A 15237-nucleotide genomic window follows, 5' to 3' on the forward strand; every position below is an offset into this window, starting at 1 on the left:
GTGGCAGGTGTCTGCTGGGGACGCCGGGACGGGCGCTGGGCACTCGGGACTGTTCCCGTGGGCAGTGGAGCGGCCAGGAGAGGGGGACTGGAGGGGGCGTTGGGGCGAGCAAGGCGGGGCTCGGTCGGGCGGGGGCCGTTGGCCCTCAGTGGGCGCAGGGTCCCTGGGAAGGCCCAGTGAGAAACCGATGGCGGGATCCCGGATCCCAGTGCCTAGCAGTGTGCCAGACCCTCACCAGATCATCCCCCAGGCTTAGCCAGTGATGATGAGCTGAGCCCAGGGCGCTGCCAGGAGTCAGGGGCCGGTGGCAACGGGAGAGTGCCAGGGACTGTGGGGAGAGCCAGCCCTCCCCTTCCAGCTGTTCCCAGATGTCATTCTGCCTGCCCAGGGACCTGGCTCCTGAGCTCAGGGGGATTCCACGGTTACTAAGCTACTGTATTTTATTGACTTTTAAATATTTTCTTCTAAGGGAGAAGGGGATGGGGGGCAAAAGTCAAGAAAGAACAAATAAAAACAAATCAAAATAAGTACCCCCTCCCCAAAAGAAAGCTGTCCTCCATCCATCACTTACACACAAATCAAAGGCCTCTGAGCATAGTCACCTTGCTGGACCGGCAGCTACACAGAACTGACCTCCTGCTGCCCCATCCTCATCTCCCTTTCTGGTGAATGAGGGGTGGTGGTAGACGGTCCCCCTGTCTTCGAGCCCTGGGTGGACAAAGGGGCTTCCGAAAAGAGAGGAAGAGGATGGCCAGCGGGAATGGTCTGGCTTCGTCCTCAGCCCTGGTGGCCAAGCGCCCCTCCGCCCTGGGCCCGTTCCCCAGGTACATCTGGATCCACCAGGACACACCCCAAGACAGCTTAGACAAGACTTGCCATGAAATCTGGAAGAGAGTTCAGGGCCTGCCCGAGGCCTTGCAGCCCAGGACCTCCAAGGAGCAGCTCTCTGCCCCCATGGCTGGCACCCCAAGAGACAATGGCCTCAGCTTCCAAGAAGAGTGAGTGTCCCCTTACGTGACCCAAGGGAGGGGGGAGGAGATGAGGTCTAACCCTCTGGGGGAATGTTTTGACCTGTTGTTCAGTCTGGTTAAACCCTAAAGGCTGTGTACTTTTCCTCTACCCACCATGGTCCTGTGTCCAATAGAGCGTTGACTGGGATGCTGAAGTTACCTGAGTGAAGGGCCAGACCAGGGCTGTATTTCTGCTGCCTCTGTACCAGCCCACTCAGGGGACATTTCTTGTCTAAAGGCATTGGCAACTCCAAGGTAGATCTGAGGACCTTGAAAAACCACCCTAGCCAGGGCTGAAGGCTAGAAGTCCGTGGCTTTCCCCAGAGGCAACTAGAAGATCCTTTTCCCCTGCCGCCCTCAAAGGCTAGGCATTGGCACAGATGAGTCTGATGGTTTTAAACCACATCTGGGATTCCCTAATACAGGGAGCAGCTGTCCCATTCAGCCTGCATAGAAAGCCGCTGCGAGAGCGCACATCAAAATATTTACTGGGAAGGCGCTGACATATTCAGAGGACATAACAAAAAATTAAAGTGCAGGAAGATGGCTGTAAATAGCCCATTTCCTGGATGGGAAATCCTGTGTCTGGGAAACACAGAGCTAAAAGTTTCTCCACCAGGGCAAAGTTGGGTAGATGTTGTTGGGGACGGATATTAGAAAGGAGACGGAGGAACAGAGAAGACGAAAGGACCTCGTTAGGAAAAGCGAGTAAATCCGGCGAGTTATTAATGCCACCCTTGAGCACTTGTTTACTGCTTTGCATCTTCAAAGTGGGCTGCAAACATTAATTAATCCTCCCAGAGTCCCTATGAGGGAGGTATTCACATCCCCATTTTACAGATGGATTAAGTGTTAATAATTAAGTGCTAATTAAAGACTAAGTGATAATTAAGTGTTGCCTCTTCCAACACATGCTCCAGCTCAGCTCAGAGATGATCTGGAGTGGGGCAACCCTGCAGGCAATTATGAGCTGAGTCTGGTTTCAGGGATTTCTATGCAAGAGCTAAGAAAGGCAAAGCGTAACTGCTCCCCAGTTCTGCACTCCATGCTGACCCTTTTTGGGCTTATTTACTTGCTACACATGAAGGCGAAAGGCACTTTGGCTGTTATTGCCTCCCCTGCCCCCTGCTCAGCAGTACACGGCTGGGACGGGAATGGCCTGTCTACAGCCAAAATCCTGCTGTCCTGCCCTCCGGTGGCACTGAGACCCTCTCCGCTGCCTACTGCCATCTGCTCTGGAACAGGGCCTTGGAGGGGGCCTGTGGGGCTCTGCTCAGCTCTCAATGGCCAGGGAGCTGATTGGCCACTTTGTGGACCAAGGGTCAGTGGTAATTTCCAGTAGATTGCACCCTCTCTGTCAGGTCACACGGAGTTAATGGAAACAGACTCTACTTCCAGTCTGCACTTGGCCGAAAACTGAACTGGCACACCTTTGGCCAGTCGCTTAACTCCATTTGGCCTTAATTTTCTCATCTGCAAATGGAGGATGATATGCCCTGCCTGGTCCATCTCAGAGTTGATAATGAGGATCGAATATAAGGGGGACAGGAAACTGAAAGCTACATTATTCCAGTGAGGCTGTCCCTAAATGCAATTCTCAGGGTTCAGGGGTTTTGGTTGCTGTTTTTGTTGCCTTCAATCTGGGGTTTTCACGTGATGCTCATAGACCTTAGGGTGCTTCAGGGGCAACCTGGAGTCAAGTGTCCTGGTTGCTGGGTCCCGATCCCCACATCAGCCAGAGCTGTTCCGCTTTTATGGGTTTTTACTTACAGAAGTTCTGAGTAAAGTCTGCATTTGAAAAAAGGGTTCTGCCATGAGATAAGAGCTAGGAAACCATTGCCTTAGATGAATAAACGATATCATAATCGTGCAGATATCAACCAAGTAGAGCACAGTGAGCTGTTCTTGAAATAAAGGCAGCTGCAATGGTGGAATCAGATAACTCTGGTTGTAGATCGCATTTCAGCCCTGTGCCAGCTGTGGGATTTGTTTAATTAATGTGAGCTTCAGTTTCCTCATCTGCCAAGTGGAGATGATTGCTATGCATTTCATCGGGTTGTTGGGACAATTAAATGGGATATTTAAACATTCCCGGTAATAACTAGGATTTGTAAAAATTCCGTGTAATAATGATGATGATGATTTCCTTAAGCCCTACAATTATTACATGAAGTGGGTACTATCTTAAACTCCCCCTCTTTTCACTGTTTGTTATGCAAATGTTCAAACACATAAAATAGTATAATGAATGTCTGTCAGTCAGCTTCATTAATTATTGACTTTGGGCCATTCTTGTTTCAATTCCTCCCTCCCCTATTTTTCAATCAGATCCTTTTTACAGGTGAGGTAACAGGTTTGGTGGGGTTCATTTCTTTGTCCGAGGTCCTACAGTTAGGAAGTGGTGGAGTTTCAGGAAACAAACCCAGGACCATCTTAGCCACTACGTGATAGAGTTAGCTGCCTTCTCCTAGAAATTAAAGCATCTTTTTGGAGACTCAAAATATTCGGCAGTCCCATGTTCTGAGTGATCACACATAGATAACAGATTTCAAATCCGGGGAGCTGTCCAGCATATATGTGGATGGCTTCAGGCCCACAAGATAACCTCTCAGCTAATCTGCCTACTGTTTAATTTTGTAAACCCAGTTTGGGTTTTGGAGATGCTAACTGCTATCAGGGCAGGTAGGTAAGTAAGCTCTAGAACACTTGTTAGCCAGATTTTTTTTGTTTTTTTGTTTTTTTTTACTTTGTCCCCATATATCATAGAAACCCAGACATTTCAAGTTTGAAAGGGATATTGAAGGCTATCTTCTGCTGCTTGAATCCCTTCCTCGACATCCTTGCCAAGTGGTTATCCACTTGTACACTTTCTTAGATGCAGAGCTCACCACTTCCTAAGGTAGCTCCTTCCTTGGCTATGAACCCTGACTGTCAAAAAACCATTTTCTTCCTGTGCTGAAATCTGTCTCTATCAAACTAAGACCCATTGATCTGGAGTCTGCCCTTAGGGCTCCAAACCAAATCTATCCCCGCCTTCCTCTCAATAACCCTTTAGATATTAAAAGATGGCAACAACACTCCTCCTAGGATTTCTTGTTTTCACAAGCTAAGTATCTCTGTTTTTCTAAGTTTCCCTTCGTGTACCAACTTGGTCAGTTTCTTGCCCACACTGCTGGTCCCTGGGGCAGTGCAGCAACCAGAACCAAGTACAGTAATCCAGGTGTGATCCAATCCAAGCAGGTTGGATACTCCCCATCTATACTCTGTATTCCTGTTAATGGCAGTTAACACCACATTCACTTTTTGCCACAAGCCAACTTCAGCCTATGGACACATTTTGAGTTCATTCATTCATTCACTTATTCATTCAACAAGTATTTACTAAGCATCTACTATGTGCCTGGCTCTGTGCTAAGAGCTAGTGGGATAGAACTGTAAACCAGATGAGATCCTGCCTTCCTAGAGCTTACATTCAAGTAGGGGAGAGAAACAGAAAATAAGTAAATAAAAGAGTATGATCACTGTAGAATGGGAAAAGAACTGGTATTCTAGTTGGAAGAAACCAATAATAAACACATAAAAATAAACCAAATAATTTCAGCTAGCAGAGAGTGCTCTGATGGAGATAAAACTGACTAAAGTACTAGGGGGACCTCCTTTAGACAGGGTGGTCAGGGAAGGACTCTCTGAGTAGAGGCGGTCATTTGAGCTGAGACCTGGATGCCAAGAAAGAGCCAGTCAGGTGAAGATCTAAGGAAAGATGTCCAGGCGGAAAGGAGAGAAACCACAGAGACTCTGAGATGTGAGTGGGCTTGGAGAGGGACAACGCGGCTGGGGTGTGGTGAGTGATGCGACGTGGCACAGGGTGACACCAGAGACAGTCAGGCAAGGTCTCAGAAGGCCTGGAGGACCACAGTAAGCAGTTCACATTTGATTCTCTATGCTATGGGAGACCTTTGGAGGTTTTTAGGTAGGGGGTGTAACACGATCACATTCACTAGGTTTTAAAGATGTCTCCAGCTGCTGTGTGGAGATGATTTGTTAGACAGGTGAGAGAGCAAGTTGGGAGACCTCTGGGAAGATGCTACAATAGTCCAGATGAGCACGATGGTGATGATGGCTAGACCAGAGTGATTGCAGTGAAAATGGAAAAAGTGGGGGATTCAGCGTGTATTTTTTTTTTTAAGTCAGGAGATGTCACATTAAAGTCTCATTTTTTTAAAAAAAAATTATTACTTATTTATTTAATTTATTTATTTTTGGTTGCGTCGGGTCTTAGTTGCAGCACGCGGACTCTCTAGTTGAGGCGCGCGAGCTCAGTAGTTGTGGTGCATGGGCTTAGTTGCCCTGCAGCATGTGGAATCCTAGATCCCTCACCAGGGATCGAACGCACGTCCCCTGCATTGGAAGGCGGATTCTTTACCACTGGACCACCAGGGAGGTTCCTCGGCGTGTATTTTGAGAGGAGTCAAAAGAGCCTGAAGATGGTTTTGGGCACACAGATAGTGACATCACAGCTGAATTGAGGTTTTTGGCTTGAGCACTGGTTGGACGGTGGTGCATTTGTTGAGGTGGGGAAGAAATGGGGAGAAATGGGCTATGGGAGAGAAATCAGTAGTTCTGTCTAGTGTCGATTAAACTCCAGACCCTTGTTCAGTTATCTTTTAATTAGTCTTAAATTTGGGCTGAGAGAATTGTCGAAAGCCGCTTACTGACTCACATTCTAGGATTACCTATTCATTCAATCCCCCTGTTGCTAAAACTTCACAGCCTTAGAATGGGGGTTTTGGATTTGCTGTTGACTCCATTGCGCTGACTGTGAAATGGCATTTGTTCATTCCCTCATTTATGGATTCATTCAACAAGCATTCACAGTTGCCTTCTGGGTGGCGGGCCCTGTGCTGGGTCCCAGGGATACAGAGATAAGTAGGACAGAAGCCCATCTCTCTGAGAGCTCCCAGTCTAGTGGGTGGGACAGACACAGGTCCATGTGACAGCAGTGATGTTCAACAAATATTTATTGTGCATGCCTGACAAAGTGTGAAAGCAATACAGTGGCGAAAAAGATGGGGACAGTCTCTGAGCTCCTACCTGGACCTTCAGTGTCTTGAGGAGGGCAGATCACGCATATTAGGATAAAAGTCGGGAAGAAGTGCCAGTGCTGTGGGAGCACAACGAGGGGACACGTGACCTGGGCTTGGAGCTCAGGGAAGGCTTTCTGGAGGAGGCTGGGGGAGGCGAGCTGGAAGGTCACCCTGAGCCAGACCCAAGTAGGAGGATAAGTCTACAGAAAGAAAGGAAATCTATTTAAGCATTTAAAAAACAGAAATGATTTCCCGACTGGCAGCCTTCTGAGGTATTATCGGTAGCATGAAGGGAGAAGGCTGTTTTGCACTTGCTCCAGTAAATTTTCACTGTTTGCACCCATCGGCCAGCCCTCCAGGCAGGAGAGCCACTGGGACTCGGAACCCAACGTGCTGCCTTGTTTGAACTGTTCTCCCAACAAACCAGTCCTTTGTTGCTACAGTTATTAAAACAGTAATAGAGCCACCTTTCCGCTCTCATCCAGCCCCACGCGGTTTCCTATCATCCCAGGGAGCTTCCCGTCCTTCCCTGCGCTTACAGGACTCTTTCTGGAGGCTTTCTTCTCAAGACCCAGCTCAGGAAAAAGGGGGCGAATCCTGCTTTTTTGGAAAAGTTGCTTGGACTACATCCCCACTTTTATTTATTAAAAAATTTATTTTTTAAAAAACTTGAAACCTAGTGATGGGAGTGATGAAGACAAGACTCACACGTGGAAACTCGGACCGATGCCCTAGAGCAGAAGCCAGTTCTGGAGACCCTTGGAGTCTAATGCTCACTCCAGGCTAGCATTTGCTCCCCTTGGAGGGGTCAAACCCCTCTTTGAGAATCTGAGGGAAGCTACCATACACCCTTTTGCCTGAAACACATCCTCACATCCCTTGACACTTTAGAATGTCAGAAAACCCCAGGCCCCGGGTTGGAATGCTTTTCTCATGGACACTTAAGTGTCCCCTTCCCTTAAGCTTCCCAGGGCTGGGTCTCAGCAACTACTATGACCCCAATCACATTGACATCAATGCATCCTCCATCCCGGTTGTCAAGTGAATTAGTGCACAAATAGTGCTGCAGACAGAGGTTCAAGGCCCTTGACCCTTCTCTCCTCCAGTCTCCTCACACGTCTGTCAGTCGCCTTCATGATGGTTTTTGATTCCCTGCTTCCTTGCAGGTCTCTCTTCTGCCATTTTCAGATCGTCTCCTCTTACTGTGCCTGGTTCCTTTCCCTCTTGGGTGCCCCTCGCCCTTTACCAGCTTCATCTCCCTGAAACACATCAACAGCACTGCTCAGGCATCTTCCACGGCTTCCTCATTGTCTTCTGAACCCCCTGACCTGGTCTTGAAAGAGTCTCTGCAGTTGGCCCTACCTACATCTCTAGGTGCACACCTGGCTGCTTTTCTCCAGACCCTCTGTAAACCAAGATGTGCCACAAGCAGGTGCACATTCCCTTACCTTTGCTCAGGTTATTTCACTACCAGGAATGCCTTTCTTCCACCTCTCTCTGTCTACTGAAATCTTCCCCATCCTTAAAGACCTGGAATTAGTGTATCATTCTGTAAATTTTTCACTGCTCACCCCATTTAACATTTCTCCTTCCTCCCTCTTCCACGTTCCTTTTTTAAAATTTAAATAAACAATTATATCCCCTCTCTTTCCTAAGAGTTTAAAGGTGGCTCAGATAACAATAAAATAAGGAGTATCCCAGTATACTTCCTAGCTGTCACCAAGTTGCTCAAACTTTCTGTGCCCCATTCTCCTCACCTGAAAGATGGAAAAAGTCATAGTGACCAGCCTGAAGGACTATTGTGGAGGTTAATGAAAGAATGTGTGCAAAGTTCATACAGCAGCTGGCAGAAAATAAGGACTTCAAGTTCATCATCTTCGCCATCACCCTATTATCATTACTATCGAGGACAAAATGACAAGGGTTAAGTAATCAAGAATGGTATGGGGAGAGGAGACTTATATACCAGAAAAGCTAAGCTAAGGAAAAGTATTCAGTGGAGGCCAGCATGTGCCTTTGAGACTCTAGGCAGCTGGGGCAAAAAGTGGGAATATACCAGTTAGTTTCCGTAACTCATATCATCTAAGAAGAGAAAGCAGAAGAGGTCATCAGGAGAGATAAATCCTTCCTTAGCTCTGAGGACCCAATGGTAGGGGTCTTTATAGGTGGGTAATAGAAGGGAAGAGTCAGTTTATAACCAGCTCTTGTGTTGACCGTTGGCCAGAGGGGAGGACACAAAGTCCCAGTGGGATGTGTCAACGCCACTCTGGCATAGGGTTTCTGATGAGGTGGTCATCTGGCGTGTATTGTACACTGCCGGTGGCGACAGTCTTTCTTCCCCCACCTGACCACGGCTTCTTAAGGGCAAGGGCTATGTCTTACTCACCATTGTCTCCCCAGCGCCCAGCCGAGTTCCTGGCACTCAGTGGCAATGCAGTGTGTATGAATGAATGAGTAAGTGAATGATGGATGAACCATAAAAATGCCACTGCAAGAACAGTGAGGCCCAGAGGTTGCCAGGATCCAAACCAGACGTCACAATCATCAGAGGAAGCATCAAGTGACGTAGGGACGGGATATCAGGAAGCCAAGACATTGCAAGGTCTTTTCCTCCTTCTGCCTTAAGCTTAAGAAGGCAACTAACATTTTCTTGAGCACCTAATATGTGCCAGGCTCTGTATTTCAATTTTCTGTTTATCACATTGTCTCAGCAACCCTTCCCAGTTGATGGTCAATATTATTCCCATTTTACAGATGAGGAAGCTGGGGCTCAGAGAAGTTAGGCAACTTGCCCAGAGTCATCCAGCTTGGAGAGGGCAAAACAAAGATAGGGACCTGGTGAAGCTTTAAGACCAGAGCTCTTTCCCTACCCCAGGAGCCATTCAGAACAGCCCTTCCTCCTTTTGCTTAATACCGGGAGCCATGAGCAGGGAAGGGAAGATGAATCATGATTAACATCCTACGTCCCGTGTCCCCCTTTTTAATTTAATTTTATGGTTTTGGGAGCCGTGTCACAGGTTGTAGGAGCCTGCAGAGATGGGCCACCGGTGGTTTGGTTTAATCCCCTTTTTAATATCTTTGTTGCAATGTTCTTTCCAATTCAGCTCCCAAGTCACACTTAAAAAATACCTCTTCCTTAGGGTAAGCCTCCTCTTATTAAACAGATTCAAATGAAAAGTTTTCAAGATAATTTGAACAATAAAAATCACTCTGTAGCTCCCAACCGAAGCTCCTTTATTGCTGTATTTATTCCTCAGTATTTCTTGTCTCATTCCCCAGCTCACTGAATCCTTCATCCCCCCAGACCTTCCAGTCCGAGGTTCAAACCCTGCCTGCCTCTGTGTACTCCTTTCTCTCCCCTCCAGACAGATGGAGGGTCAGGGAGGGGGCAGAGTGGGAGGTCTCACTTCCACCTGCCAATCTGTCTTAGAAGACTGTCTCCGCTGCCCTGAGGGACAGGCGGGGGTGGGGAGGGGAGCTGAAGTGTCTGAAGGGAAATTCACAGCTGGATGTGTGTCCTCAAGTGCATCATTTGTACCAGAACTGCAGGCCTTGGGGCAGAGGGTGGAGGAGGGATCCTGGCTCAGAATGCAGATGTCTGGGCCCCATTTTTGACCAACTGAACTGCCATTTCCCCAGGAGTGCCCAGGGAATCGGCATTTGAAACAAGCACCACAGGGGATTCCTGTGCATATTTGTAGGAAGTTCTCTGATACTTTGGGGGTCAAAGATGATGGAACCTTAGGCTTCAAAGGGATACCGCTTTGAGAAAGAGGTGTTCCAAAAAAAGCATGAAGGAAGGAGATCGACCGTTTTTGTGCTCTAAGAGGATGCCAGGGACATTGTAAAAATGGACTCTACTCTGTGTGAAGGGCTTTGCTAAGAAATGAGATGAACTTCTAGCCCAGGCGTGGCATTCGGGCAGCTGAGGGATTTCAGTGTCCTCTCCCTTAACCCCGGGCGATGTCAGCATCCCCACGGTGCAGGTGACCGCAGTTTCAGCCACTTCCCGGCTTCCCACCCCCAGCCGGCCAGGCCCTGGGCTGCGAAGGGTCAGCGGGCCTCTGGGCACCGCACATCTCTCCGTCAGAGCCGCTAACATTTGCATAGCGCCCGTTACAGTTTACCAAGCGCTTTCACATTCATCATCTCACTTAATCCTCACGCAGCCTGGAAAGCGGAGGAGGGAGGCGGTGGGAATCAGAGTTTTCTGAAGGCCCGCTGCCCACCACACCCCCACCAGAGAAGGGCCAGCAGGTGGAACTCAGTGGCTTTCCAGGTACCTTTGGGACACAGGTGCTCAGTCGCCTGGGATGGCGACTGAACCTGCAGTTTCTCTCAAATGCCCCTCCCCCCTCCCCCCCCCAGACTGAAAACAGTTGGCCCAGTCCCCTCAGGCTGTGAGGTAGGGGAAGCCGCCCTCCTTCCCCCTTTCTTTCTTCCCGCTGGGTTTCTACAAAGCTATGGCGGCAGTGTGTGCCTGGATGTATGTGCACGGTTGTGAGGTGTGTGGGCATGGCTGTGGTGTGTTTGCATGTGTGGGTGTGTGCACGTCTGTGGTATGTGTGTGGGCGTGGTTGTAGCGTGTGTGTGTGTGCATGGCTGTGGTGTGTACGTGGTTGTGTGTGTGTGGTTGTAGCACAGCTGTGTGCCTGGGTGTGTGTATGTGCATTGGTGTGTGTGTGTACATGGCTGTGCTTTATGTGTGTATGCGTGTGTATGTGTGCACAGCTGTGGTATGGGTGTGTGTGTGCACATATGGATTGGGATATGTGCACGTGCATGTACGTGACTGCTGTGTGTGCACACATATGTTGGTGTGTATGTGTGTGCATGGTATGGTGTGTATACCCAGGGCAGTTCAGTGAATCCTAGCTCTGGAGGAGAGGAAAGATGAAGACACCAGGTAGCTTTGACAGAGGTGGCTGTGTCCCTTCCCTCCACGTTGGGCAGGGACCATCCTGGGTGCTGTGACATAAGCTCCAGGGGCATTGAAGTTGGGTCCCTGTTCCCCAAGCAGACAGGAAGACCCAGAAATGTCCACCAGCCTTGGTCAAGTGAGGATGGGGGCCAATCGGGGGATGATGACTTTAGCTTCTTCATTTAAAAACTGTATCTCTCTGTGCCCGTTAGCTTTTGATAAACAATAGTCCCTTGGTATCTACAGGGGATTGATTTCAGAATGTCCATGGATATCAAAATCTGCGGATGCTCAAGTCCCTTACATAAAATGGCGTCGTATTTGCATGTAACCTACACACATCCTCCCGTATGCTTTAACTCATCTCCTGATTACTTATAATACCTCATACAATGTAAATGCTATGTAAAGAGTTGTACAGCACAATGTAAATGCTATGTAAGTAGTTACCAGTGTGCAGCAAATTCAAGTTTTGCTTTCTGGAACTTTCTGGAATTTTTTTCCCAGTATTTTCCATCCACAGTCGGTTGAAGCCACCAGTGTTGAAGCTTTGAATACGAAGGGCCGACAGTGTAACAAACCACATCAAAGTTTAGCAGCTCAGCACCACAGCTTCCTACTTAGCTCCCATTTCCGTAGTTGAGCAGTCTGGGCTGGGTTCTGCTGGGTGGTTCTTCTGCGAGAGGCTCGGGTGGGCTTGGCGGGACGTGCCTCGTGCCCACCCACACATCTGCAGTGTCTGTCGTCACCCAGGTCTGGCTAGTCAGCTGAGGACCTTGAGGTTTTTCTCCACCGGATGTGTTATCCTCCAGCAGACTTTCCTGGGTTCGTCTATGTGGAGGTTGCTGAGTCCCAAGAGAAACAAGAGGTTAAGCCCTAATGCCCAAGCACTTTCCAAATCTCTGCTTTGTTACTGAACCAAGGTGCGTGGGAACTACCGTAGGGTCAAAACTGTAATTGGTCCTCACACCACCCCACTGAGGCTGTTGTGGGAATTAAAATGAGAGTTTTGCATGGGGACCATTTTGCACAGTGCCTAGCTGGTTAGGTCATTCTCCGTAGATGCTCATCCTTCTGATTTTGTGAACTAGAACCTGAGGTTTAGACATATTAGACAGCTTGCTTGAGGGCTGGCCTCCATTAAGCAGTGGGAATCCAGTTTCTGCCTCCTTGCAGGCGCTGAGCTTTTTAGCCGCTCTGCTCTGCTGCCCCACCCACGCAGACACGTGAAGTCGGCCTCACCCCCAGCCAGGAGGTCAGTCTCCCGATGGAGCCAGAGCCCTTCCCTTGCTTCGGTCTTCAACCACCCATGTTGCCTGGGCACCGGGCCTGGGTACCGTGTTTGTCATCAATCTGAAATGCCATAGTGGGAAGAAAATAGTTGTTTTGGTGTCCTCTTCCAGCACTAACAATTTTCTGCTTGCATTTTTCTGTTGTTTGGCTCAGATGAATAGCAGTTTTCATCTTTGCTCTGTGTTATCATGAACACAGAACTGCTGTCGGGGAGCTAACAGCATGCTTGCTTAGTCATTATTCTGGGAAGGGGTGCCAGCTAGTCAATAGCCTTTATTTTTATACGACTCTATACACTGCAAATGCAGAAATGATGTGTGGTGCCCGTGTACAGAGTCGTCATCAGACACCCATCGTTTCTGGAGGTGGGCAAAGCAGAGGTAGTGGCAGCAGCTGGAGCCCCAGCACCAATTCTGACTAGCTTCCTTTGTCAGCGCCCGGGATTTGGGTTAACGGCCCTGAATGATTCACTGTGATAGAGTCTGTGGCAGATTTTACGCCTTTTACCAACTCAAAGCAGAAAGCAAATAGCACGGGAGAGGTGCCAGCATCGGCAAAACTTCTTAAGAAGAGAGGAAAAAAGATAGATACCAGGAAATGCAGGCGGGCAGGCTCGATGTGGAACCCAGCAAAGTTGTTGGGAGAGGGAAAAATCTGTGAGCCCCAAAGTGGTCGCTAAGAGTTGGGCGGGGTCTGTGTGGGTTCTGCTGTGGGACTGACTTACAGGGGTTGAGAGTTCTTAGGACCTTGCCAAGAAGGCTGGTCAGTGTCATCCGGTCAGCTCACAGGGGTGCCAGGCCCAAGGTGGGACATGAGATGGAAGGCCAGAAATAGAATCAAATCCAGGCAGGTTGCAACCATTGAAGGAGTTGGGCAGTCTTTGGCCACACAACTCTTGATTTCAAGAGTTTCAAGAAATGGACAAGGGTAAAGACAAGTTCGTGGGCCAGTTTATTCATTTATTCAACAAATCTTTACTGAGCTGGAGGTATGTGCCCAACACTGCTCGAGGTCCTGAGGCCTCCATGGTGAACAAGATACAGTCCCTGCCGTCAGGGAGGATGAGTTGTTGTAGGGAGTAAAGACATAAAAAGGTACTATATGATGGTGATAAACACTAGGAAGAAAATAAACAGATTGATGGAGCATAGAGTGCCTAGTAAGAGTCAGTCAAGGGATGACCTAGCATCCAAAGGAAGTGCAAAGGCCCTGGGGTTGGAATGAACTTGACATGCCAAGGCATATTTATAAGACCAGAGTGGCCGGAAGAAGAGGAGTCAAAGCAGGAGGGGGTAACAGGGCCACTTTGTGGGGTGCCCTGGGGGGTCAGAAAGGAGTTTGGATTTTTAGTCTATGTGTAGTGAGAATTCACATAAGGGTTTAAGTGGGGCAATGGTTTGATGTAAGTTCTAAGAATGTCTTAGCTCTGCAGGCATGCAGTTTTCTAGAACAGAAAAGAGCAAACGAATCTTGTTTTCTTGGGGGTGGAGAGGGCAGTTAGGGGAGACCCTTGCTCAGAGACTTGTAATTGTGTGCTGAATCTTGATTGCAGCAAGGTATTTGATAAAGACTGTCTTGGAGAAGTGGAGATGGGATGATAGTAACTGGATTGATTTATTCCCCCAAAGTGTTGATCCAGGATTACTGTCAGAATGGGGGGAGGGGAGGGTTTCCAGCAATGTGCCTAAGGCTCAGCCCTGGATTCCCTCCCCTTCAACATTTCTATCTATAAATTGGTGGGGGACCCAGAAGGCGTGCTCATGAGACATGCAGCTGACACAGAGCTGTCAGGGACAGCTAATGCCATGGATGACAGTCTCAGGATTCACCGTGATTGTACTCCACAAGCTGGAGTGATGGGATGATCCTAGCAATATCCCTGATTGCATTCAGATTGGGGAACAAAGCCCAGCCACAGAACAGGGGCCGGTGGACCTCCCTGGAGAACCATCCCTGGAAAAGAAGCCGGGTTGGGGTAGGAGGAGGTCAGGAAGTCAGCAGGACCTGGCAGCATCCTCACACCAGTCTCTTCACTTTCTCAGCGACAAGGTCCTTCGCCTCTTTCAGGCTCACTTTTCCCATCTGTAAAGTGAGAATGATATTGTCTATTGCCCAGGGACGTGGAGAGGATTAAATGCAAGCATATATATGGATGCCTAGCTTCCAGTCTGGCCTGTAGTGGATTCATGGCAGATGCAAAGGAAATAGGAGTTTGTAGAGGCTGTCTCGGGGAGGGCCGGGTGCTCCGGGCCAGCCTTTCAGGGACACATGGGGGACCCACAGCCAGGGTGGGCCCCTCTGTTCTTAGCACTGCCCTGCCCCTTCTGGGAATGCCAGCTTCCTAAGAGGCCCATTGACCCCCATGATGTGTCCGGAGGAGAATGACCGGGGAATATGAACAGGGGTTCACACTCAGCCCCTGCTGGGTCCTCTCTGCCAGCCTGGCTCCCAGGTAGGGGAGGAGTAGGAATATCCTCTCAGGTGCAGAGAAGGGACTGCCTGTGGGATGGCTTTTGGTACAGGGACCTCGGGCCCTGTGGGTCTTTTAGAAGCTGCTTTGACTTCTCCTTGGAGCTGATACTTTAAAGGATTCAGTGGTGAGACTTTTGTGTGTACGTCTATTATAGAACATTTTTATTTTAGAAAAAAACAACAACGAGAAACCAAACACAGACAAAAATAGAACAACTAGTATGTGATGAACCCATGTACCCCTCACCCAGCCTTAGCCATGATCAACATAGGGCCAATCTTATTTTATCTATTCCCCCCCGCCCCCATCTTTTCCCTCCCCTTGCTAGATTAAGTTTAAAGCCAATCCCAGACATAATGTTACCTGTAAATACTTTAGTATTTATCTATAAGAGATAAGGACCCTTTTTGTTGTTGTTTAAATATAACCACAATACCATTATCCCAATTTTTAAAT

The 15237-nt window shown here is 48.6% G+C and overlaps 1 protein-coding gene across 1 annotated transcript in view; it reads left to right on the plus strand.

Annotated features, from left to right (window-relative positions):
- Positions 1–669: 669 nt before the first annotated feature.
- Positions 670–15237, plus strand: part of C1H1orf94 (chromosome 1 C1orf94 homolog) — a 35917-nt gene continuing 21349 nt past the window's right edge. The window contains exon 1 of the mRNA XM_032612943.1: positions 670–998. Within this exon, the coding sequence (XP_032468834.1) occupies positions 670–998 (329 nt within the window). The remainder of the gene's footprint in view (positions 999–15237) is intronic.

The sequence above is a fragment of the Phocoena sinus genome, chromosome 1 (assembly GCF_008692025.1).
Source record: "Phocoena sinus isolate mPhoSin1 chromosome 1, mPhoSin1.pri, whole genome shotgun sequence".
NCBI lineage: Eukaryota > Metazoa > Chordata > Mammalia > Artiodactyla > Phocoenidae > Phocoena > Phocoena sinus.